The sequence below is a fragment of the Giraffa tippelskirchi genome, chromosome 7, assembly GCF_054371585.1.
Source record: "Giraffa tippelskirchi isolate mGirTip1 chromosome 7, T2T-mGirTip1v1.2.pri, whole genome shotgun sequence".
NCBI lineage: Eukaryota > Metazoa > Chordata > Mammalia > Artiodactyla > Giraffidae > Giraffa > Giraffa tippelskirchi.
The window spans coordinates 34,881,970-34,907,316 of NC_137281.1; the positions used below are offsets into that span (position 1 = coordinate 34,881,970).

Below are 25,347 nucleotides of genomic sequence, written 5' to 3' on the forward strand. Positions count from 1 at the left end.
CCCTTGATTGTGAAGAGGATCCTGTTAAAACAGGTTTTCTTCTTCCAAGGTTGGTGGTGTGGACCCAAAGCAGCTGGCTGTTTATGAAGAGTTTGCACGCAATGTGCCTGGCTTCTTGCCTACAAATGATTTAAGTCAGCCCACAGGATTTTTAGCCCAGCCCATGAAGGTAAGTACTTGCCTTGGATTAAATTGAGGAATTTAAAGTTTAATTTGAATGTTTCTGTTGATCAATCTGTCACTTGTTCCCAGGAGCTTAAGTTACAAGGAAAAAAAAATTACCCGCAGCTGTTGCATTGTGGAGTGTAGCTACCCTTTGTAATACATCAACATGGCATTTGGGAATTTTTTTTAATCCACGAGGTTGATTTAACCTTCATGTTTGGCATAACTAAAGGAATTTACTTGGTGACCTCATGGTTTGCCCTGTTCTTTGTAAAAAGATTTTCTAAAAATTTGAAATGTTATAAAAGTGGAAAATGTGAGCGGGGAACATTTTCCTCCTGAACCATTTGAACATAGGCGCTGACCCTGATGTCTTGTATCCTTTTGTCACTCTTGTATCCTTTGGTCTGTGTTTCCTACAAAGACATTCTATGTGACCATAGTAAAACCATTGAAATTGGAATTAACACTGATACATTAATATCATCTAATCATTAGACCTCATTCAAGTTTTACAAAGTGTCCTAATATGATCTTTTTATAGTAAAAGAATCTAAATCAGAATCACACACTTGAGAGAATTCCCTAGTGGTCCAGTGGATAGGACTCCTCACTACCACCGCAGGGGGCCTGGGTTTGGTTTCCTGTCAGGGAACTAAGGTCTCACAAGCTGCATTCCCCAACTCCACCCCCCAAAAAAGAATTGCATTTCATTTAGTTGACATATTTAAAATTTTTCCCCCATGTCAATTTAGCCTAGCTCCTTTTCTCATCTTCCACAGCCATGACACTTTGATTACAGGCCCATGGTTTAGTGGAATGACCTAATTTGGGTTTGTACAATATGTTCTCATGAGTAGATTTAGGTAGTACATGTTTGATAGGAATATCACAGAAATGATGTTGTGTTCTTGTTCTCTTACTGAGTTTTAACAGTTGGACTGAATACTATATTTTCCATGGTTTGAATTACTTACTTTCATAGGCTGCAAAGAGACTATTAGATGCTACAAGGGGTGCTGCCCTCAGCCTGTCTCATTGTTTATCATGCCCTCTTTCATCACTTGTTTGTGTTGATGTTTGCAAAGCTTTCCACTATCAAGGAAAACCCCCACCCCACCCCAGTGCTTATTTTGCACTGCCCCACCTAACAGCATCAAGACGAAATAGTTCAGGAAGGGAAATGAAAGAGCCCTTCCATGTTTTGATGAAAAAGAAATTAAGGGTAGTAGACATACCCAATTTTAAATTGCTGCTTGTGCCAGTGAAAAGTCTTTTAATTCCACCACCCCCCCTGCCCCTTCTCTTTTGGTTGTTTCCTCCTCCAAAACAGCAAGCTTGGGCAACAGATGATGTAGCTCAGATTTATGATAAGTGTATTACAGAACTGGAGCAGCATCTTCACGCTATCCCGCCAACTTTGGCCATGAACCCCCAAGCTCAGGCCCTCAGAAGTCTTCTGGAGGTTGTAGTATTATCACGGAACTCTCGAGATGCCATTGCTGCTCTTGGATTGCTCCAGAAGGTTAGTGTTCTTAATCTGTTTGTTTTAGAAGACACTAAGTTTGTAAACACCTGGTGACCTGCACCATTATCTACTTTATGGTTATGATTTTAAAAAATTAATATAAAGCAGGTGTTCTGTAATAAGCAGGTGATTTTTTTCCAGAGTACTGTTACAAATAGTTACAAATTTTAAAGTGGGAAGTCTTTCTTTTTTTCCCTATAAAGGTAAGATTTTCAGGAATTATGATTATTTAAGAAACTTTAAAAGATATTCCCTTAGGTTTTGAGGGACAGTTGATCTAAGTACTGGTGGGGGCAGGGTGTGGGACCTCAATGGGTTTTGGCTCTGCAGGGACAATGAAACATTTTCTGACAGTGAGGGATGTAGTAAGTATAAACTGGAAGGAACTGGGAGAGGGTGTGTGTGAGGCAAGTGGAAACGGTTTTGGTGTGTGGGGAGAGATCATTTACTGAGGCCTTAGAAGATACATTGTACTTGTATCAAGGTTTGGTTATTGACTTTGATTATTGGGCTGAGTATTGTATTTTCCATGGATCTGAATGAATGCTTTTTTTCCTTCAATAGGCTGTAGAGGGCTTACTGGATGCCACCAGTGGTGCTGATGCTGACCTCCTTCTTCGCTACAGAGAGTGCCACCTCTTGGTCTTGAAAGCTCTTCAAGATGGCCGGGCATATGGGTCTCCATGGTGTAACAAACAGATCACAAGGTCAGTCCTTGTCTTAGAAGAGTAATATTTATTCAACAGCCTTCTCACACACCACATGGCCCTGTTTATAAAGTTCAAACATACAGAATTTCTAATTTTAAGCAGTGAGAATTATTATTTTTCCACCTGTTGACCATGATGGATACAGAAAACGAGTACCTTGTTGGGGAATAAATTGGTTTCAGTGATTTTGTAGAAGTGATACTTATAAATATGTAATATCTTAAGTGGAATGCTTTGTTTTCAAGACTTAGCAAAACTTTAACACTGGGTTATCTGTTCTCCTTCGTTACTGGTTATTTTAAATCTTGGAAATGGACAAACTGATCTTCAGTTGGTACTCAAGGCATCCTTAATTTGGAATAAGTTAACACTGAATGAAGCGGGCCCTTTATTTTATTTCACCTGATCCACAGTATGGGTGAGCCTTTATGAATAAAGGAATACTGACTTTCCTAGGTGCCTGATTGAGTGTCGGGATGAATACAAATATAATGTGGAGGCAGTGGAGTTGCTAATTCGCAATCATTTGGTCAATATGCAACAGTATGATCTTCACCTCGCTCAGGTATGGAAAGAATTAAACAGGAAAAGAGACTTTGATAGTGGGGAAGTGTGTTTGCCATCAGTGCTGTCTTTCTTACACTGTGCTTTCTGTATTGCCAGTCAATGGAAAACGGTTTAAACTACATGGCTGTGGCATTTGCTATGCAATTGGTAAAAATACTGCTGGTGGATGAAAGGAGTGTTGCCCATGTTACTGAGGCAGATCTGTTCCACACCATTGAAACCCTCATGAGGATTAATGCTCACTCCAGAGGCAATGCTCCTGAAGGGTGAGAAGGAAATGTTTTGAGGTTGTTGTGCATTCCGCAGTTTTAGAAATGAGTGTGTAGACTTACTAACGTTACCTGTTACATAACAGCTTTACCTACAACATATGGTAAGCTTTGGTGAGGCCTAATATTGTCCCTTGAAATATGAAAGCTTAACTAACTGCTGCCAAGCCCTCTTGCTGCAGACCAGTACATATAGCACTAGGTTTGGTGTCAGAGTCCTCTGTTGAAGGCCTGGCTCTGCTGCTTAAAATCTGATTTTAGACAAGTTGACTTATCCTCCCTAAGCTTGTTTCTTATATAAAATGGAAATAATATCTTGAATAGCTGTTGAGAATTAAGATAAGTAACACAAAGCATGGCACATAGTGGGCATGCAGTGAATAATTTTTTGACCACAGACATCAGCTCCATCTCATTGGGCATTTTTTGGTCAAGAAGTGACTTAACTGAAGTCAGGCATTTGCACATTTTGTCCTCATGAGTAAACAGATACGAAAAAAAACTGAGGATAGTTTTGTGTAATTATGGGAATGGTAAATGATCATCACTCTTGTGGTTTCTATTAAATAAGCAAATTTCCAACTGTATGTCTTTGAAATCACAACCATGAGTAGACTGATTTTCATTCTGGATTTATTGTACTAGATTGCCCCAACTGATGGAAGTAGTGCGATCCAACTATGAAGCAATGATTGATCGTGCTCATGGAGGCCCTAACTTTATGATGCATTCTGGGATCTCTCAAGCCTCAGAGTATGATGATCCTCCAGGCCTGAGGGAGAAGGCAGAGTATCTTCTGAGGGAATGGGTGAATCTCTACCATTCAGCAGCAGCTGGTCGTGACAGTACCAAAGCTTTCTCTGCGTTTGTTGGACAGGTAGAGCTTTTGGAAAGAAAGGTGCTTTTTATTCAACATAAGTAGGGTGTGATGCCTCCATTATTAAAGCTCAGTATTATGTACCTGTGGTCAGTTACCTCCATACTCATGTAAACCAAAAATGTCTTCATCATTACTCAATTAAATTGATACTGTTTATTTTCTCATCATTGGTCACTAAGCAGTAAAGTCAGCATTTCCTATCCCCTTTAGTACTTTTTATCTAATTTCAGTTGTCACAGCTACAGAATACAGTGGACCAGATAATGAATAATAAAATTGCCAGATGTATATAGTAATTTTACCAGCTTGATTATCAGCAGTGATGAGGTTATGGGCTAAGTAAAGTTCTGTAACAGCCCATGTTTAAAAGTAAAATAAGGAGTCCCCTGGTGGTCTCGTGGTTAGGATTTGGCGCTTTCACTTTGGTGACTCAAGTTCAGTCCCTGGCTGAGGAATTGAGATCCTGCAAGCTGCGAGACACAGCCAAAAAACAAAAAATAGAAAATTGAAAATATAACAGAAAAGACTTAAGTATTTAAATGGTAGTGCTTTTTATCTTAACTTTCTAAATTCATTAGCTTAACTATCTCCTAAAATAGCTTATTTCTGAATTTGATCATTGTATTTCTTCAAACTGAGACCAAAGCTTAGGTGTGCCACCAAATTCAAATAGGTCTAAATAAGATACAGATTAGGTCTCTTATCCAGTGAATGACAAATGAATGTGGAAGAGCTGGTTTGAATTTTAGAAGTTGTTAGCAATTGGATTTACTTTTCAAGATGATTGGTTTTTCAGTTAAATCATAATAAGTTTCTCCCTTAAAAGAATCCAAGGAATTATCAAACATACCCTATTTAAAAGCTGCTACTGCATACTTAGAGCTTGATTTCCGATTTGGATGGAGGAATTTCAAATCAATTGGTTTTTGTTGATATTGATCATTGATATTTCATGGGTATGGATGTGGCACCTGTCTCAGCTCTTCCTCTTGGCTTATTTGCTCTTGTTTTTCTCTTCGTTTGAAAAAGATAATGTTCTTCTCTTCATTTGAAAAAGATAATGTATTATATTTTTCCGTCCTTTTGAATCTTTTTGAGAATTCCTTTTTCCTCTTATGCTCCCTCTTGATCATAGCAGTCTGTCCTCATTTCTTCTCCCAACTTAGTTTTTTAGATTTCATTTTACAGAAGTCCCTTTGCAGGCCATCTGTTTTGCCTAGGGTATTATTAACGTCAGTTCAGCTGTTTTAATTACTTATCAAGGGACAGTTAACTTGACCATTATCTTGGAAACTTTTTAAAACAAGTTTTTATTCTGGGCTTGGTTTCATTGCTTAGTAAGCACTGACCTTCCTCTGCAGCCTTAATGTTTTTTACACTGTCTTCTTTTTCTTCTTTTGTGCTAGCCAAATAACTTCTCTGCTTCACTTCCAGATTATGTCATAAAATTTGTACTTTATCCTTTCTTTTAAATAAACTTGCCCTTTTCACTTTATCTTAATTTACATTAAAATAGTTGGGTATGATCTGTGAGCATTTTAATTTGGTACCTACTTATTGTATAAATTATTATTTGATTTTCCTAGTACAAGTAGTTGGAGTTTCAAAAATTTTATTGTCATGGTTAAGTCAGATGGAAGAAATTATCTTAAATTTTGTGAGGAAGTAAAATATATGTAACTTAATCTCTTACTTGGGGGAAATACACCTTGACCCAGAATGTCTTAATATGACTTAATGGGTTACTAAAAAGGTGGTTTAACTTGCATAGTTAACTTTTGAAATTATTGGCTATGGACTGCTTGTTTAAAATTGCCCTGTTATTATCTTCTTTCTCATTTTCCGTCAAAATTGATGGAATTCTATCATGGGTTCTACTTTTTTACAAAGTAACAGTTAGAAATGTGACAATAGGATTAAACGAGAGAATACTTCGTAACATGAAAATTAAACGTTTATTCATGTGTGTTATCTCATCCTGCCTTCTAATGTTTTTGTTTCCTTGGTAGATGCACCAGCAAGGAATCCTGAAGACTGATGACCTCATAACAAGGTTCTTTCGTCTGTGTACTGAAATGTGTGTTGAAATCAGTTACCGTGCTCAGGCAGAGCAGCAGCACAATCCTGCTGCTAATCCCACCATGATCCGAGCCAAGTGCTATCACAACCTGGATGCCTTTGTCCGACTCATTGCACTGCTAGTAAAGCACTCAGGGGAGGCCACCAACACTGTCACAAAGATTAATCTGCTGAATAAGGTCTGAAATCCTTTCTTGCCTTAGACTTTTGCACGCTTGAAGTCTGCATCAGTGGTTCTCAACCCTACAGGGCCCTCAAAACATTTTGTAATATTCCCCTTTCTGTCCAGAAATTAAATTCATAGATAATAAGTAAACATAATCACCGAATTTTAGAAGAGGAGTATGGTGCCTTAACTGAAAGACACCCTCCCTCAAAACAAAAACATATAAGGTATTTTCAGTGTGTTACTGTTTGGTAATGACTACATTAGAAGATACTTAGGTAGTATAAGATTTGCCCCCATATACAGAGTTACTGTGAATGGGATGGCTAGACACCTCCATTGATAACATAAGATTGACAACTCAGATACCATGAGTGACACTGCGGTTGTCTTTGATTTTCTGAAAAGGAACACAGTTTTTCTTTGATTTCTGCAGTGGAATTCCTGGTAATTTGAATGTTAAGATAGTGCAAAAATGAACTTAGGCTTTGGTCTTAGATAGTTACAAATGGGTTTCATGTCCCCTGCTCTTCAGTGGTGAAATCAAGTGGAGTGCAGGATAGTTCTGCAATGTTTCTGCAACCTAACAGCATATCTGACCTCCCATCTCCTAAATGCCAAGAGAAGTATACATCATTTGCCTCCTGTAAGCTTTATGTCAGACCAGAAAAATTAGGTTGGTTGTGTAAACAGGATAAAATATCATGTACCATGTTGACTTCTAGAGCTTTAGAAAAATTTGTGGAGAGTGTACATGTCTGGTCCATGGTTATGGAAATTCAGAGAAAACATACAAAACTGCAGGGCACATCAAAGTAGCGTGTGGTCCCTTTGGCTCCCAGGATATAATTTTATATTTACTTCCATGTGAGGCATAAGAATGAAAGATACGAAGCATGACTAGAGAGTGGTAAATGAACTATCTTCATGATTTACATGCTGTATAATTATATGCTCTATAGGTCCTCGGTATAGTAGTGGGAGTTCTCCTACAGGATCATGATGTTCGGCAAAGTGAATTTCAGCAACTTCCCTACCATCGAATTTTTATTATGCTGCTCTTGGAACTCAATGCACCTGAGCATGTGTTGGAAACCATTAATTTCCAGACACTTACAGCTTTCTGGTGAGTTATTATTGAAAATAATATTGTTAAGGATTGCTGTTTTAGTGTCATAAAATTTGAGAAGAACTCTGTGGGTCAGAAGCATGTTGACTCACAATGCAGCTTGCATGTTGTCTACTTAGTCTTTTTTTAAAAAAAAACTTTTAAGTTGGACTGTGCTTCTGACTAAGGTTTTCTTCTTTCAGCAACACATTCCACATCTTGAGGCCTACCAAAGCTCCTGGCTTTGTGTATGCTTGGCTCGAACTGATCTCCCATCGGATATTTATTGCAAGAATGCTGGCACACACGCCACAGCAGAAGGTGTGGCTGCAGTTTATCTCCTACAGATGAAGACTGTAACTACTTGAGACTTACTAGCACTCTTAGTCATTCAGTGGTCACTGTACTTCTTTCAGGCTTAGTTGGGAGTCCTCACATTTAATGTAGAGTCAAGTCATGGGGAGAGGCATAACAGGTACTTGACCGCCTCTGCCTGAAAGCCATTCCTCAATGATTAGGGATTGGCTTCTCCAAATTATCACGAGTCACCTTATGTCAGTCTTGTAAGGGATTTCCCAAAAAATGTTGACACCCTAAAGCATCTCTGTAGACAGTTACATAAAACTGTTGAGAAATGGAACTCGGGAACCTGCCAGTTTTACAAGTTCTCACTCTAAATATTAAAGGCTAATACATTCAGGGTTGAGGACCACTGGTCTTGACTGTATTTGAAGAATTAAGATACAGCTTGAGATAAGAGTTTTTAGTATAATTGTGAATAAACACAGTTATATGAGAAAGTTTCTCTCTCATCTTGCAATTAAGTGGCAGATGAGTCTTAAGGAAGTACCTTTGATTGACCCTTCAGATCAGAAGACAAATGTGACTACTATGTGTTTGGTTTAAAAAAAAAAAAGTGAAATAATCCTTAAATGGATTTGGTATTTGGTGAATAAGTGCATTCCAGGAGGAGGAACAATATTGAATAAAATCTACCCAAAGTTCACATGATTGGTATAATTGGAATGTGGTAAGCAGGACAAATTTGTGTGAAAATAAAGGATTCATGTTGTAAATTGGATGAGGTTATTTGCTAAGAGTTGAGGAATTGGACGTGTGAAAAATAGTTGAGATCCAGGACTTGAAATTAAGAAAAGGGATGTGAGTTTCTTAGTTGGCTGGGTGTTTTGTGTTCCGTCTGAAACTTCCTTCCCCTATTTAAAATGTTGGTACAGGCAGAAGGACCTATATATCCTGGAATTTCTGGAGCCAGTTTGTTTCAAATATCATTTCCCATTATCTGCATAATTTTGCTTACTCCTTTTTCGTGCCAGTCAGTCTTTAAGAGAGGTTTATGAAGAAAATAATAAAGTCACAGCATAGCTGCTTGGGCAACCTTTTTGGTGGCGGGACAGCAGCTGAGTGTAATTATGACCCATATGTTTCTTTCTTTCAGGGATGGCCTATGTATGCACAGTTACTGATTGATTTATTCAAATATTTAGCGCCTTTCCTTAGAAATGTGGAACTCACCAAACCTATGCAAATCCTCTACAAGGTAATTAATTTGAAGTTGTAAAATTAGAATAATTAAAACCTAACACTCAAAGCCGTTTAAAACACTTGAAGAAAAATACTTCAACTGGCAGTATATGAGGCCTAATGTTGGTTTTATTAAGCTTTTAAAGTATAACACATATTGAGAAAAGTGCAAAAATCAAACATATCTGTATAACCAGTGCTTATGTTCATATATCAATGTGTGCACCAGTTAACTCTTCCAGAAGTGCATTAGACTGTTTCTCCCCATACTTACCATACTTGAAATTGCCTGTTTTTCATTTTAGTCATTTTGGCAGTTGTGCAGAAGGATTTAATTTGCATTTCCTTGATTTCTTAATAAGATTTTTGTGTGTAGATAGGCCAGTTGGGTATCCGCCTTTGGTGATGTTCCTCTTCCAGCCTTGTGCTCATATCCCTTTGGGATTATCTGGGTTTTTCTTCTTTTTTAACAAGGATTCTTTTATGTATTTTGGATGTAAGCTGTTTGATGATGTATATTCGGACATCTCCTGTTCCTGTAGCTTGCCGTCACTCCCTTAAAAGTAACGTGTCTTTTGAGGGATAGATGCTTTAAATTCAGTGTAGTCAAACTGACCAGTTTCTTCTTTTATTGTATGTTGCTTTTTGTGTCTTGGGTAAGAAATCTTTGGCAATCTTAAATTCATTCTGTTCTACACGTGTCCGCCCCCTACCCAAAAAACCATTAATTCTGGCTTTTACATTTACATTCAGAAAGCAAACTTAATTTTGTGAATCATGAGGGTCATTTTCTCCCCTTCCTTATACCCTCCAGCTTAATAGATATGTAAAGCTTCTCAGCAACATTTACAAAGTTCTTCATTTCTTGTTCAGTTGATTGTACCTATATGATCTAGTTGACTATGTATGGGCATCTCTCTAGTTTATCTGTTGATCTGTTCTTAGCCCAGTATCTAAAGGTCTTGGTGGTAAGACTTATTGTAAAGGTAGAGTAATCAGGCAGAACAAAATCTTCTTCAACTTTGCTCTCTTGTAACACTATTTTGGCTATTCTGTATCACTTCCAGTCCCATAAAACTTTGCAGTTAGCTTTACTTGTAAAACTTGCTGGGATTCAGATTGAGATTTTACTGAGTATGTAGATCAACTTGGAGAAAATAGATGCCTTAATAATATCGAACCTTTCAACCCATATGTATCTCCATTTAGTTGTTAGGTCTTTAATTTTACTTTCCTTAGACTTATTCCCAGATATTGATGTTTTTGTGAAGTTGTATAATGTTTTTATAAATCTGTAGTTTTGTAGGTACCATTTTGTGGTTAAGGAAATGCCCTTTTATTCATAATTTGCTGATAGTTTTAAAAATCATTAAAATGAGTATTGAATTTTATTGGATGCTTTCTTGAACTCAAGGTCATGTGTTTTTTTGTCAGTGTTATTAGTCCATTAATTTTCAGGTTCTTAAACTGCCATTGCATTCATTTGTGGATCATTTGGTTGTGATGTATCACTGATTTCCATTTCTACTATTTAGGATTTTTTGTTTTTAGTTTTCATGTCTTTTGGGGATCAAAGTTATGCTACTCTTATTGAAGGGGTTGGAAAATAATCTCTCTTTTTGTGAGAATAGTGAATTCTATTGTGAATTGATTGTGAATAGTGTTAATTTTTCCTTCAGTATTTATAAGGATTTGGCTGTAAAGCCATCTAGCCCTAGAGTTTCTTTGAGGAAAGAGTTTTAACAAATATTTAACTTCTTTTATTATAAAGGGCTATTCAGATTTTCTTTTTTGTTTGGGTTTTGGTAAGTTGTATTTTTTATAAACTCAGGGTACCTAGTTTTGCCTTTTTTCCCTCCCTTCAGTTAAATTTATAATAGTAAAAATGTTACTCTTGTTTTCTTACTTAGTATGGAAACAGCCAATGTTTTTCTTGTTTTTGAAAAATAGGGCACTTTAAGGGTGCTGCTGGTTCTTTTGCATGATTTTCCCGAGTTCCTTTGTGATTACCATTATGGATTCTGTGACGTGATCCCACCTAATTGTATCCAGCTAAGAAATCTGATCCTGAGTGCCTTTCCAAGAAACATGAGGCTCCCAGACCCATTCACTCCTAATCTGAAGGTAAATGCTAAATAGTTCAAGGAAAAGAAGGTTGTATCTTAATATTTTAGTCCTTTCTCTGCTAAGTGAGGTATATGGTGCCCCCAGCACACACATACCTACAAGTTACTTGTTAGAGAACGATGCTCTTTGGGGGGAAGCAGTCATGTTATTAAACCTGATCAAGTATGAGACTGCTGCTGGATATTGGTTCACAGCATTTGTCTAGTTGCTGTTTTCAATTTTGATATTAAATTCAGCTGTGTTTACAGAACTTCAACCTAGATATTGGGCCAGTCATTTGTTGGGAGGCCCCAGTGGCACAGCATTGCAGAATAGACACTAGTAATGCCGTATTTCATAGATGTGTACTTGCATTTTGTTTAAAGTGTTAAAAGTGAGAAGGGACTGTTTTAAGATCATACCACCCTTACATGGCTACTGTAATTTTTATGTATTTTTTACTCTTTTCTTCTGTCACGTGGATTTTTTTTAAAGTAGAGAAATATGATGTCTTACTTTTCTGGGGCATCTTTTCAAAGACTAGGGCTCTTGGTGAGCAAAGAATCTCATTCTGTATTTTAAACTAGACTTCTACAAAAGATACCTATCGTGCCTTATTTTAAGAAGGATAAAATAGTATAGAATGAGAAATTACTATCATTTTGTATATAGGTACCTTTGAGTAATCTATTTCTTCTAATTGAGATTAATAACACTTTGCTGTATAGCAGAAATTAACACATTGTAAGTTGCTGTATTTCAATAAATTTTTTTTTAAAGATTGAATACTCTTCAAGACAAAATTTTAGATAAACAACTTTCTGGCGTAGAGACAGTTTGCCATTAAGGCCCTGCAGATGCTTCTGATTGTGATTCTTGTATTTGTTTGTGGCAGGTGGATATGTTGAGTGAAATTAACATCGCTCCCCGGATTCTCACCAATTTTACTGGAGTGATGCCACCTCAATTCAAAAAGGATTTGGATTCCTATCTTAAAACTCGATCACCCGTCACTTTCCTGTCTGATCTGCGCAGCAACCTACAGGTTAATTGATTTGACTGAAACTCTTGTTGTGTCTCATAGGAAGTACTTGATATGCATAGTTAGTCCTATGCATGGTCTCATTTCAACCTGCTTTAAAGGTTTTAAAGGGACATTGTCATTTTTAATGGTTGGATGAGATTATATTATACATTTTAGTTATGCTGTACATCTATAGCATAATCTTGGAAGAGGCAGCCAGGGAAAGGACTGGTTTTCTGTGAGACTAGATTGCTGATAATCACTCCCATACTCTGAGACTCTTCTAAGTAAATGGATTCTGGTTCAGTTTGCTGTATAGAAAATGATTGAGGCTGTATTATTTTTCCAGTCTTCCCATACCAAGAAACCACATCTTTTTCCCTCTTCAATTTTTTTTTTTGAGATACTGCATATTTTGACTTTATAAACTTTATTTTTGTGCTAGTAACTGTTAAAGCTTTGGTTTCCCAAGGGAAGTCATACCTCTGTTATTGACACACTGTCCTTGAGCATCTGTGTATTTGTTACATAACCATACAAAAATCAAAGCAAATTTCTAAAATTTAAGTCACAGAGAATATTGGGAGCAGTTCAGCTTTTCTCTGAAAGTCATAAAAAGGGTTCTTAGAACTATCGCTGCCTAAATCAATGCTTAAATCACTATCGGTGCGAGTAAGTCAGGAGCTTTCTGTTTTGTTCACTTAGGTATCCAATGAGCCTGGTAATCGCTACAACCTCCAGCTCATTAACGCACTGGTGCTCTATGTAGGGACTCAGGCCATTGCGCACATCCACAACAAGGGCAGCACACCTTCGATGAGCACCATCACGCACTCAGCTCACATGGACATCTTCCAGAACCTGGCTGTGGACCTGGACACTGAAGGTGAGTGGAGCCAGCCAGTTCTCAGAGTCACATTTTCTGTGTGTTAGCTCATAGTCTGGTCCTAAAAACACTTTAAGCCACAATAGAGAATGTTCGGTCAATATGATTATAGGTCTGGCTGGTTATTTTAATTCAATAGTATCTGCTCAATGCAGAAAACACAGAAAAGCATAAAGGGGGGAAAAAAACCCATCCAGAATCCTTACCACATCAGTTAACATTTCAGTATATACGATTGTATTGTTATTTTTTTTTTTTTTTAGTGTGAAAATAAACATTTTACTAGCCTCTCGTTAAAGATAGGCTCACTTATTTTGCTAGCATGCTTTTTATTCCAGCATTATTGGTGCCTCTTTGCCAGGCAATGTTACCTATTCCATGTGTAAAGAAAGATTAATGAATAGGAGTCCCCCTAGCTGCTTTGCAAAATGTTCACATTAAAATTTCTGGTGTAGGTTGTATCTTGCTTGCTTGAACTACATCTTTTGGTGTTCTGTATTCATTATAAAAGAGACCTGAGTAGGTGGTGACCAACTATACAGTCCTGCTTGTCTTGGCTTTTTAACTTCACTATGGATCCTTGAGAGGCTAATTTTAAGTATATACTACTTGCATATTTGTGGGGGTGGGAGGAGGTCTGAGACAGCTTAAAAATCAAGGTTTAACACAGGTGAATACCACTGCATTCAGAGCCCAACAGCAAAAAAAGAGGGTAGTCTCCAAGGCAGTGTTGAAGCTCACTGTGATGGCCTTACAAAGCTGAGTAATACCAAGCAGACAGCCAGCCAAATCCCATTAAGATGATGCTAGTTTCAGAGTAGAAACTGGAAACCCTCGGTGGGTTATCCCCAAGGTAAGCCCTTTATAGAGGGACTGTGAGGTCAAAACTATTTTCATAATGAGACATGTGCTTTTTTTGACTCATTTTGTTACTGGTGTACAGTGAAGGTTTCCAGAGGCTACATGAATGAAATACCATACTGGAACAGACGGAGCAAAAGGGCAGAAATGAGAATCCAGCTGAATGTAAAACACTGCCACGCTATATAATAATAAAGTTTTTTGGGGGGAAATACTTAAATTTTTTATTTACATGTTAAAATACAAACCCTAGCCAGTCAGAATGATTTGGCCTTTGAAGAGCAAATTCTCGCTAAGCTATCTTCATTTCTAGGTCGGTATCTCTTCTTGAATGCAATTGCAAATCAGCTGCGGTACCCAAATAGCCACACTCACTACTTCAGCTGTACCATGCTGTACCTTTTTGCAGAGGCCAACACTGAAGCTATTCAAGAACAGATCACAAGGTAAGACAGAAGTCTGTTTTTCGGAGTTTCTAAGTGGAACCTCTTCCCTTTTATTATGAATTCTGAGTGTTTTTCCTATGCATTCCATGTTCACTGAGTAACTGTGTTAAATGCATGTGTGCTCAGGCGTGTCTGATTCTTTGAGACCCTATGGACTGTAGCCCACCAGGCTTCTTTGTCCAGACAAGAATACTGGACAAATACTGGGGATTCTCTAGACAAGAATACTGGAGTAGATAGCCTTTCCTTCTCCAGGAGATCTTCCCAACCCAAGAATGGAGCCCACATCTCTTGCCCTGCACAAGCAGGCAGATTCTTTAATGCTGAACTACCTGGGAAGCCCATGTGTTAAATAGTTGTGAACAGAAGGACTTGGTTCCTGCCCTCCTGAAAATTAGTCTGATGGGCACCGGAAAAAACACACACACACACACACACACACAGAATCACTAATCACTGCTGAGACCACAAAGTAGTTTTCACCACACGGTGCCAGTGTTTCTACAGATTAGGATTTTTCTCAAGTGGTGGTGTCAGCATATTTAACCTGAGTCCTGAAGCATCGGGCCTTTCAAAGGTCATGTTAAAGAGCTTAAACCTGTCTTCATTACCTGTAGATTGTAAGGTTTTAAGCAGGAGAAATAACAGGATCATACTTGTGTTTTACAATAGTTAGCAATCTATTGCAGATTGCTTGGACTATATATACCATTTGCAGATTAGGAAATGGGTATATCCTAGTGAGAGCTATATAGGCAAACTTAAAGAACTGGACCAGACTTCTTAAACTTGCCCCTTCACCTATTGTTAGTTTCTAGGTATTAATATTCCTTAGTTGCCCCTTCACCTATTGTTAGTTTCTAGGTATTAATATTCCTTAGTTTTATATACTAAAAAGTAATTAGTATTTTATTACTAGATGTTCAGATGATAAAAGTCCTTTTTGTGATTACATATAAAGCGTCAGTGAACATCCTTGTACTGACGTCTTTGTTCCTGTGCGTTATTATGCCTTTAGGATAAATTTAGAAGTACAGTTGGTTAGGTCAAAGGATGTGAATATTTAAGCCAATACTGACTGCCATTCAGAAGAATCATCCCACCCAGTTTACATGTGTACTAGTAGTAGTAAAATTACTTCCTATTTGAGTATGTATTCTTTAAGTGATTATCTTCTCTGTGCCATGTAATCTATTATCCATTACCTTAGTTTTCTAGGCTCAGTAATGGGAAGAGGTGGGGTTCAAACCTACTTTATGTAATTCTAGGATCTACTTACACTAACTATTCTGTATATCCACCTTCCTTTTCTAAAACTAATGGAGACGTGGTCATGATATGGTGTTTTCCTGTGCATTGATCAACTTTTTCTTCCATTCTCCAGGGTTCTTTTGGAACGGTTGATTGTAAATAGGCCACATCCTTGGGGTCTTCTTATTACCTTCATTGAGCTGATTAAAAATCCAGCATTTAAATTCTGGAACCATGAATTTGTACACTGTGCCCCAGAAATTGAAAAGTGAGTCAAAACTAATTCTTTTCATTGTTTCACTTGTAAGACGGGAGAAACGATCATTTGATGGCTTCAGCTTGGGTGGGTGATTAAGAAGGGAGTAGTAGCCAAAATTGGTCAGGCCTGCATTTTTCTCACCAGCTTGTACTTGTCTTCATTCTTCAGGTTATTCCAGTCTGTCGCACAGTGCTGCATGGGACAAAAGCAGGCTCAGCAAGTAATGGAAGGGACAGGTGCCAGTTAGATGGAACCACATCTCTGTTGTAAATGTGTCTGCCTGGAGGTCCCACTGTACCAAGTTCATAAAATGGCTGAAGATCCTTTCAGCTCTTCCTGACTTTCCCGGCCCTTTGGTTCTTGGTTATCTGCCCCAATTACTGTTTGGGTCAGTTACCTGTCTACGTGGACACGTTCCAAAGTTTAAATGCATTTTTTTTGACTCTTGGCCAAAATTTAGAAGATGCTGTGAATATCATTTTGAACTTGTGTAAATATATGAAAGAGAAAACCTTTGTCTGAAATTTCTTGGGTTTGCGCAAAATGTGTTCAAGGCAAGTAGGTAAACTGGTACCTGCCCAATTTATAATGGAAGGAGCTGCTCATGCCATGCACTTGTCTGGGGGTGGGCTGGGGGCAGGGCATAGCGCCATGTCTTCTGACATTCCAGGTGAACCAAAGAATAGCAAGAAAGCCAGTTTAAATATTGTGTAACTTACTTAAAAAAAAAAATATGGACAGGGACCTTGAAAATCACAGTTGTTTTTAAAAAATGTGGATGTGTAGAATCTGGTATGCCAGGAGCATGTGCGGAATTCACATTTGAGATCCCATGGGTTTTTTATTTTGCCTCTTTGCCACATCTTCAGCTTGCTGCTGGGAGAGCATCATTTTCTCTTTCCTGCTGGAGAACATACCCTCTTGGGCCCTGTGAGACACTTTTTATAAAGGGAAGCCAAACCAGGCCTACAGCTCCCCCATTTCTCATTACAGTAACTTGTAAATTGTGCAGAAAGGAGCCAAATAGTATCAGTTGCCCCTCCCCATTTTTCCAGTGAATGGCCATATAGGCTGAGTTCAACAACAAAGTCAAAGGACCAATGCAGCCCCTTTTGTAAGGATTTTGAATGTTTTTTAAGTGTATTGGTCCATGTGTTGTATTTTGTAGCCTTTCTAGTTCCTGGACTTGAGCCTCCCTACTTCTTGTATGTGTATGCATACTGTAGTCAAACATTAAAGTCATGACACACATGAGTCCACTGTGCCTTTCTCAGTAGCAGCCAAACACCACCTTTTGCTGAATGGTAGGTTTTTCCAGTACCAATGAAGCAGCTTTAAATAAGGAAGTGATGTGTGTGTAGTGTTTTCCTTTTCCTTTCTAAAAGTTAATTGCACCAGGTTTCTGTGGTTAAATTCAAAATGCCAGTTTAAAAAAATAGACCCTCATGGCGTTTTGATATAATTTTTAAAAGAAAAGGAATAGGAGTAGGTACATATTTTATATTTATCCCACTTGAAATATATACAAGATAAATAGAAATCTTACATGGGGGCTTGTATGTCACTGGTATCTTAGGCTGCTAGGGAATTAAAATAACTGTTCAGAGTCCCAGTAACACAGCTTACTAAAGCCTCCAACAGGAACAGTTTTTTAAAAAAGGGAAGTGGTTGCTCAAAATAGACCTACCTAGATTTGAACCAGGTCTACTTTCAAAAGTCCATGTTATTAAATGCTAGACTACAACAAAATGTATCATTACCACACTTCTGCTAACTTTGGTTCAAACTTGATAACAAAACAGCCATAAAATTTATTATTAGTAATAGCAGCAATTCACGAATCTTCTGCTCCCAATCAATCCTTCAGCATATCACTCTTACCTCAGAGTTCATCCTATTTATTTTGCTAAGAGTTTTGCTACTTTTCCTTTTGGTATTTAGTACAAAACACAAAGCAAAAGATCCAAATTTTCCTTCTTTCCAAGCATCAGTGCATACCAGCTTAGCATGAAGTTCCTCTTCGGGATACTCCTTCAGGCAGAAGGGAGCCTGCTAACATGTCAGCTCCAACAGCCGGTGTAGAATCATCTTCTGACCGTAACGCACCTGTAAGGCTTGCTGTTCCCTCCAGCTAAGTGCCGCATAGACCTCCTTGTTGCTAAGTAAATCGTGCTCAGTTTTTAAGTCTGTGGCATAGGTTTGCAGGGTCAACAAAACACTGTCCCGAAGAAGCTGTCTCCATGATGCTTTGAGTTTGGGGATATCAGTGATTGTCAGGCTGTCCCCTTCACTTTTATCATCTTCCCATCCGTTCTGGTCTTTAAACTCTCTGAACTCCTCAGCAGGCATGCACAGTACCTAGAAGCAACCATGGGGCCCTTTAAAGTAGGGTGTGATACTGGCATGTTTCTGAAACTGATTCAGAGAAGCCGGCCTATCCTGGCAGCATTTAAGTGTACTCTGTCCAGGCCACCTTTCCTCTCATCTAGCTCTAAATACTCATTTTGAACACTTACCTTGAGTGTGGCGGCCAGTTCCTCTTCAGTCAGTACCTCTTCACGCCCAATCACGAAGGCTCCCTCTTCCCCTACCATCTCCAATTTGCATAAGAAATCCCAGCGTTCATACAGTAGGAGCCTTTCAGCTTCAACTTTTATTCCTATAGATAGAAAAGTACCGGTGTGAAAGTCTCAGTAAACCCAAAACCTCATTTCTCCTTAGTCCACACAAAGGGGCAGAGCACCCGGGGTGGGGATAGACACACACGCCAGTGTCTGAATCAAACCACTCACCTTGCAACGCAGCTTCACGAACAGTCACCATCTGAATGTCAGCTGTGTCATTCGTGTTGTCAGGATACGGTTCGGCAAAACCATACATGTGAATCAACTGCCAGTTAGCCATTTGCCCATAAGTGTTGAAGATCTCATGGCCTTCAGGAATGGGCTGAATGGCCACCATCCGAAGACAAGTCTGGGGTGGAAGGGTTCAGAAGCTGGGGTCAGGCCCTTTCCAGGCCACCCCTAAGAAGATAACTTCGCTCCTAGGAAAGTATAGTTCCCCCCAGCAGGTACAGTTCAGTGATGCGACTGATGCTGTACCTACCAACATTCTACCTTTAGTTATGATCCTGTGCTGTAGAATAAAACAAGTGAAGCTTACAAAAGTCGAAACTCAGCCCAGTGCTTTAGTAGGTGAAACCTCTCCTCAGTCATCTCAAGCACTTCAAAAAGTTGCTAGCTTTAAAAAATGAAGAATTAAGGACTTCCTGGTGGTCTTAGTGGTTAAGACGCCAAGCTTCCACTGCAGGGGGGTGTGGGTTTCATCCCTGGTTGGGGAACTAAGATCCCATGTGCCGCATGGTGCAGCCAAAAAAAAACAGATCAAAGGAAATTAATTCACTGGTGGTTCAGAGGTTAGGACTCAATCCCTGGTTGGGTAACTAAGATATGTGCAGCTCCGCAAAAAAAAAAAAAACCCACAACCCAGATCAAAGTAGGAACAGCAAATGGAGACAAGGTTTTAAAAATAACAGGCACTTCCTAATTTTTAACTCTATAAATTTACACATCTTTTCTTTCAACTTTCCACTTTGCAAATAAAACATATAAACACAGTCCTGGTATCATCTTTAAACCCTTTCTTAGGAACATCCCCTCTTCTGAAAGTACTGACGCTATGGCTGTTCCAGATTGTTGTCCACAGGGCCCTGACACAATCTCGGCTCACTGGCACTGCACAGAACCGACCTAAAGCACCAAAACAACAATGGCACAGGTTTAGCAGAGGATTAACCCCAACTTTCTTTGAGGGCTTTAATTTGTGTTCAAAGAACTTCACTGTAATATGCAAGCAAAGTACCTAGCAGAGGAACTAATTTCACCTACTCATTGCTAGTATGAAGAAAACGGAGCCCATTTGGCTCAACTGCCAGGCCAGCATAAAGGACACATTGGTTTGATTCAAATGCCCAAGCATCAAGGCACAGAAACAAGAACTGGGAGGGATCCACTCACTGGAGAGTATTCTAGATTGGCATTGTGATTGGCTAAATGGTTTAGTATGTCTGCAGCAGGCACCATCAAAGGGGAGTTTGGCTCCTTTTCATCCTCCTCTTCCTCCAGTGGTTCCTGAAAGCTGCCACAGAGAGAACTCGGCTAAAGCCCAGTGTGGGGTGGGGCTCACTGTTCTTTCCCTTCTGGACCCTTAGCAGAGTTCTAAAGAAGAGAGTCCTTTGCAAGGCTCTGCTCACTGACCTGTAGGCCATCACAAGAGCCACGAGCTGGCGGTAGAGTTCCAGAGATCGGACCCTGGGGCTGAAGAGATCGGGGTGGGCGTCCATGAAGGGCAGCACAATGGAATAATACTCGCTGCGGATGTTGGCCAAATCCTTCTCCACGACCTCGGGTACGCCTGTGCCCTGCAGCAGTCGCCGGCGCTCCTCCTCTGGCCTGCAGTGACACCCCCACCCGTGTTCTTCACCCAACCTACCGAGACTAGCGCTTGGCACCCATGTCCCAAGGGCAAACGATTCGAGCCAGGCTACGTACGGTGTTCGCGTTCCCCAGCCCCTCCTACGGCTCTCACCAGAACATGGGGTGCTCCAAGCGGCCCAACTCGGGCCAGAGCGCAAAGTAGGGGCTCCAGGGCGAGGCCGGGGCCTGCATTTCGTGGAGTAGCGCCAGCAGCAGCGGCACCCAGCCCGACTGGCTCTGCAGCGCGCCTCGCTCTAGGGGAGACACGGAGATTAGGGACCCCGCGGGCCCAACTCGGCGTCTCTCCACCCCTGCCTGCGTGCCCACCTCGTTCCAGCACGCCGCTGATGGAGCAGGTATGCTGCGATAGAAGCGCGGCCCGCGGCACGGCAAACAGCAGTTCCCCGGGCTGCACGCTCTCCCGGGCCACCATGCCGTAGCCGGCCACCGTGCCCTGCCGGCTCACCACCACCTGAGCAGAGAAAACGGCCGCTCAGAGCTGGCCGGCGCCCCCTTCCCCGCTGCACCCGCCTCCACCAGCCCCCCTCTCACCTTGGGACTCAGCTCCAGTCCCACCCGCTGGCACCAGCTCAGGAAGCCGGCCACCGGGGCCGGGTCGTCGTCGCTGCCCGCAGGCCCGGCCACCTAAGACAAGCAAGCGCAGTGGCGCGTCCCCGCCCGGGAGAGCTCTCGGGGCGGAGAAGACGGCGGCCCGCGCGCGGAGGAAGGCCCGGGGGTTGGGGAGGGGACGCGGCGAACGGCGAATGACCGGCACGCCGGCCGGCGCTGCGGTCGGGGGAGCGGCGTGGCGCGGTGGAGAGGGGTGCACACACGCCTCCCGCCGTGACTTACCCGCCGGCGCTTTGCCTGGGTCGCCATGGTCCGAGGTCGCGCGGCCTCGCGCGTCAGTAGACCTGCACGGGCGCTTCCGGCGTCCGGGGTGGGGCGCGGCCGGACTTTCGAGGGCGGGGCCTATGTCCCCGCCCCGGACCACGTGACGTTCATTTCGCCTTCACGCGGAAGACAAACGGGGAGTTGCGCCCGGATGCTTTTGAACTGTAGTGTTGGAGAAGATTCTTGAGAGTCCTTTGGACTGCAAGGAGATCCAACCAGTCCATCCTAAAGGAGATCAGTCCTGGGTGTTCATTGGAAGGACTGCTGTTGAAGCTGGAACTCCAATACTTTGGCCACCTGATGCTAAGAACTGATTCATTTGAAAAGACCCTGATGTTGGGAAAGATTGAAGGCGGGAGAAGGCGACGACAGAGGATGAGATGATGGCTGGATGGCATCACCGACTCAACGGACATGAGTTTGAGTAAACTCCGGGAGTTGGTGTTGGACAGGGAGGCCTGGCGTGCTGCAGTCCCTGGGGTCGCAGAGTCGGACACGACTGAGCGACTGAACTGAACTGTTACCATCCCCGCTGAAAACATCTTTGAGGCCAGGTGTCCGCAGCTGGGTTTAGAAAACGTGCGATTGGGTGCATGAAGGCGTGTCCCTTTGCCGCCTTGAGCCTGGTCTGAGCCAGGCACAACCCTTCCTCGCTTAGGTTCTGACAGCAGAGGTAGAAGCCCGGTTGAAATGCAAAATCTGGTTTCTGGATGCGAAGGGAAGGCATCGCAAGAGGTCGGCTGGGAGCGCGATTTGTGGTTTGCGCAGTTTAGTGGGGAGTGGGCGGGGCTCCCAAAACTAGAACAGACTCTGTCTTGCTTCTGCGGAGCAGAGGGAGGGGTTCGCTTTTATTTACTTGCTTCTTTAGTAGCTGACAAACAGCAGGATAGTGAATGAATCAGAAATGGTGGTTAAACACGGGGAAATAGCATGTCGTTAAATTTAAGAAATTAAAGGCAGCGAATACAGAGATTACAGATCTGGGTTTTGAAGTCAAATACTGCTAAGGTCAGCTCCCACTTTGGTCTCTTAGGGCAAATTCAGTTTTCTCATCTGTGAAACTAGGATAATTAATATCTACCTTGTGGAATGTGACAAGATCTGGAAATACAGAGACGGGTGGAAATGCGTGTCTTCACTCTAAACGTTCAACCCCACCTAAAACCCAGGAAGCACGAGCCTCACCAGCTTATACTTTCTCTTTCAAAGCTTCCCACGATGGACATAGCATCACCATACTCAAATTCTTATTACTTTATTAGTTTTTCAGCACAGTTAACTCTTTCTACGTTAACAAGGGTTTTTGTTTTACATTTTGTCATCTCAAAAGTCTCACGACATCAGCCACCAGAATACACAAGAGTAGGCTCTTCACTTTGTACAGAGAGGAAAATAATAAATTCCATTAAAGTTCACTTTGACCAAAGAAGACATAACCTCCGATGGAAAGCCACACGTGGGGGTACCCAATATACATATATATATAATGTATAGATATTTATAGATATCTCATCTGAAAGAACACAGAGAAGAAATCCAAGTTTCACTGCACTATCTACAGTAAGGGATTAATTCTACCAGCTTTTCAAACAGTCACATTCGATATTCAGAGGAAGCACGTGAGTGAACAGAACTGGGGACAGACTAACACTCCACTGGGCTCTCGAGCGCTCTAGAGCAGTCTAGAGTAATGGCTTAAGAGTATAGAAGGGGGTGATGTGTGCAGAGGAAATGTGGATGCAGGTGTCCCCTCAGCCCCACATGCACCCACCACCCACCCCCCACAGTCCTGCAGTTTTCATTGCTCTCTCCTCTTCTCTTTGCTCATTTGGGGGCTTATGGCAATTGATTTAGGCTCAGAGACAAATGGCTTTTGGTTTCTGGGCCAGGAGATTCTACCTGGTGAGGTGGGTGAATGGGAAGTATATGGCACAGTGCTGGGCTTCAGGTGACAGGAAGGGGCTGGGGTGTGTGGGGAGCCTTGCTCTTCTGCCTGGCCCTTGTTCACTTAAGGAAACGTCACCTCCCACCTCCCAGACTCAGCAAGCCCCAGCCTAGGTCTCCTCCACCTGGCTAGGATGGTGATGTGGGACTACCTTGGACCAGTTTTCTCCACATGAACTTACTCAGTGATGCCTATGTGAAATGCTGGCATAGCTTGACTAGAACTCCCTCTAGAAACATTTCTAGTGACCTTGGCCATGCTGCTGCTGACTGAGTTGTTCTCCATGGAACCTGAGGGCAAAAAGGGGCATCTCTGAGAGAACTCTATAGGAACACTGAGCCGCCACTGTCTGCAGGCTTCCAAAAGCAGTCACCACGAAGTTCTCAGAAGTGCACCCAACACTCAAAGGCTATCGCAGCCTTTAACCTCAGCCCCAGTCAGCTCCCTATGGAGGCAGAGGACCAGGTGACGTTCTGCCTCAGGGCCTTGGCTCAGCAACGGGCCAGGGCCAGGAGGTGGCTGAGTGTGGGGCTGGAAGGGACAGTCTATGGGGTTCCTGCCCTCCAGGTCCTCCGTGTTCTGTCTTCCTCAGGCAAAGTAGCCCCCTTCAGCCCCTGCCTGCCGGGCCCTACAGCACCAGGCCTGCTGGGAGAGCACCCGCAAAACTGCTGCCTGGTAGTAGCGCCCCCTTGTGGCTGCTGTTCAGCCGATTGTCATAGGTGCTAAGAACAGAAACAGACATGCTCCATGTTGGGGCTGTAAGGGAAAGGGGCTGTCTCCTGGTTCTCACACCAGTGCGCGAGCTGGACCCGGTGTTGCTGCTGGCCCAGCACCCACCACCTCAAAACCCCCTCCTCATCTTCAAACCTGCCTGGCCCCGGGGGTCAACCCACGCTTCTTTAACCCAGGAGGTTATCCTGGATCCTGGCCAGAGGAGGACTCTGAGTCTTTCCTGAGCTAATCCCCTTCCTTCCCTGGAACCGTGCCTTCACTGTGCCTGGGCCCTGGGGAGTCGGAAGAGAGGGACTGAGTCAGCCAGGTTAACGAGGTGTGTGAGGGGAATGGGGTGGGGAGGAGTGAGCCCCTCAAACGATCTGGAGACTTTTCGGCTGCAGCATCTAGACGGATCCCCTCTTCTTTTTAAACAAAAGAGAAGTAACCCCATTTCCTCCCCTTCGCCCTCACAAAAATAAACTAAAGGAGAAATGAGCCGCGAGAAGGTGGCCGTAGGAGGTCGATGCGGGTGGGGGAGCGAGTGGGCGTCTTCGTGGGACCCGGGGCTTCAACAGGACACCTCCATGGTGTGGTTGACCTGGCCCAGCCCCTCGCTGCTCTCCGAATGGGTGCAGGCCTGCGGGCGGCCGCCGTCCACCGAGCTGGCGCTGGTGAGGGACGCGGTGCGAGAGCGGGCAAGACGAGTCATGCTGGCCGAGGGCACTGCAGACAGAGAGGGCACCGGGGGTGAGGACCAGCCACCGGGGTGGGCACGGGCACGTGGGAGAAGGGAGAAGGATTTACGCAAGCAAAGCGGCCAGCGAGACCCATTCCTCCGACGAAGGCACGGAGGCTCATCCGCAGCCAGGGCTCTACGGTCATGCAACACCAGCGACAGGGAGTGCGCCCAAGGGGCGGGAGCCACGGAGGCCAGCAGGACCCCCCTGACAAGAGCGGGCCCCAACGGGGCAGCAGCTGATGATCAACCAGGTGTCCTTGAGTCCGGGGAAGGATGGGATGTTCTTTCTAATTCTGCCTCCCTCAGGAGGACAATGGGGCTGGGCTGGGAGAGATCAGCTCTGTAAAGAAGGGCAAGGTGTGGTGGCCTCAGACGGCCCTCAGTCCATTATTCAGAGTCACACAAGCTTTAAAAACTCGAAGGGAGCAAATGCTTCCTTTCTGACCTCCGCCAGCCACCTGTCCAGCTCAGGCGTGGCTTGCCCGTGACCCCAGGGCTGACACCTCTGAGAGGTTCTGGCTCCAACTGCCAGAGCTCTGGAAGCCATGGAGCCCTGGGGAACCCTGAAGCACGACTGGTCTAAAGCCTGGCCACTCCAGAGCCCTAAATGGGACAGAGCCCACGGAAAAGCAGCACAAGAAGTTTTCCCGGCAAGATGCGGCTTGGCTGCAGCACTGCATAGAGGGAGGAGCAGAGGGGCCCGGGGAGGTGGCGGCGGGCGGGGGGATCCATG

At 42.7% G+C, this 25,347-nt stretch overlaps 3 protein-coding genes across 69 annotated transcripts in view; 1 reads left to right on the forward strand and 2 right to left on the reverse strand.

Moving 5' to 3' along the window:
* Positions 1–16,358, forward strand: part of CNOT1 (CCR4-NOT transcription complex subunit 1) — an 86,757-nt gene extending 70,399 nt beyond the window's left edge. For 20 of the 50 annotated variants that reach the window (XM_081511625.1, XM_081511641.1, XM_081511635.1 and 17 more), the window contains 16 exons: positions 50–169; positions 1,499–1,690; positions 2,258–2,400; positions 2,860–2,968; positions 3,067–3,236; positions 3,885–4,137; positions 6,129–6,377; positions 7,327–7,490; positions 7,676–7,793; positions 8,929–9,030; positions 10,965–11,138; positions 12,016–12,165; positions 12,850–13,030; positions 14,205–14,337; positions 15,722–15,856; positions 16,016–16,358. In XM_081511625.1, the coding sequence (XP_081367751.1) occupies positions 50–169; positions 1,499–1,690; positions 2,258–2,400; positions 2,860–2,968; positions 3,067–3,236; positions 3,885–4,137; positions 6,129–6,377; positions 7,327–7,490; positions 7,676–7,793; positions 8,929–9,030; positions 10,965–11,138; positions 12,016–12,165; positions 12,850–13,030; positions 14,205–14,337; positions 15,722–15,856; positions 16,016–16,094 (2,472 nt within the window). In that variant the 3' untranslated portion in view covers positions 16,095–16,358. Of the gene's footprint in view, positions 1–49; positions 170–1,498; positions 1,695–2,257; positions 2,401–2,859; positions 2,969–3,066; positions 3,237–3,884; positions 4,138–6,128; positions 6,378–7,326; positions 7,491–7,675; positions 7,794–8,928; positions 9,031–10,964; positions 11,139–12,015; positions 12,166–12,849; positions 13,031–14,204; positions 14,338–15,721; positions 15,857–16,015 lie in introns of all 50 variants that reach the window. The other 30 variants (XM_081511667.1, XM_081511657.1, XM_081511672.1 and 27 more) reach the window with 3 other exon arrangements.
* Positions 16,359–17,620: 1,262 nt separating this feature from the next.
* Positions 17,621–21,259, reverse strand: SETD6 (SET domain containing 6, protein lysine methyltransferase). Of its 3 annotated transcripts, none has more exons than XM_081511679.1 (9): positions 21,175–21,259; positions 20,875–20,967; positions 20,650–20,794; positions 20,435–20,576; positions 20,104–20,163; positions 19,864–19,984; positions 18,640–18,820; positions 18,364–18,506; positions 17,621–18,205 (listed from the first exon to the last, which is right to left on the reverse strand). In XM_081511679.1, the coding sequence occupies exons 1-9, from the start codon at positions 21,199–21,201 to the stop codon at positions 17,900–17,902; spliced, it is 1,218 nt and encodes a 405-aa protein (XP_081367805.1). In that variant the 5' UTR covers positions 21,202–21,259; the 3' UTR covers positions 17,621–17,899. The 3 variants fall into 3 exon arrangements, with proteins under 3 accessions (XP_081367805.1, XP_081367804.1, XP_081367803.1); XM_081511678.1 differs by having other exon boundaries at positions 20,104–20,298; XM_081511677.1 differs by having other exon boundaries at positions 20,104–20,298; positions 20,650–20,814; positions 20,850–20,967.
* Positions 21,260–22,455: 1,196 nt separating this feature from the next.
* NDRG4 (NDRG family member 4) overlaps positions 22,456–25,347 on the reverse strand; it is a 43,466-nt gene continuing 40,574 nt past the window's right edge. For all 16 annotated transcript variants that reach the window (XM_081511688.1, XM_081511686.1, XM_081511691.1 and 13 more), the window contains one exon: positions 22,456–24,598. In XM_081511688.1, coding sequence (XP_081367814.1) covers positions 24,444–24,598 — 155 coding nt within the window. In that variant the 3' untranslated portion in view covers positions 22,456–24,443. The remainder of the gene's footprint in view (positions 24,599–25,347) is intronic.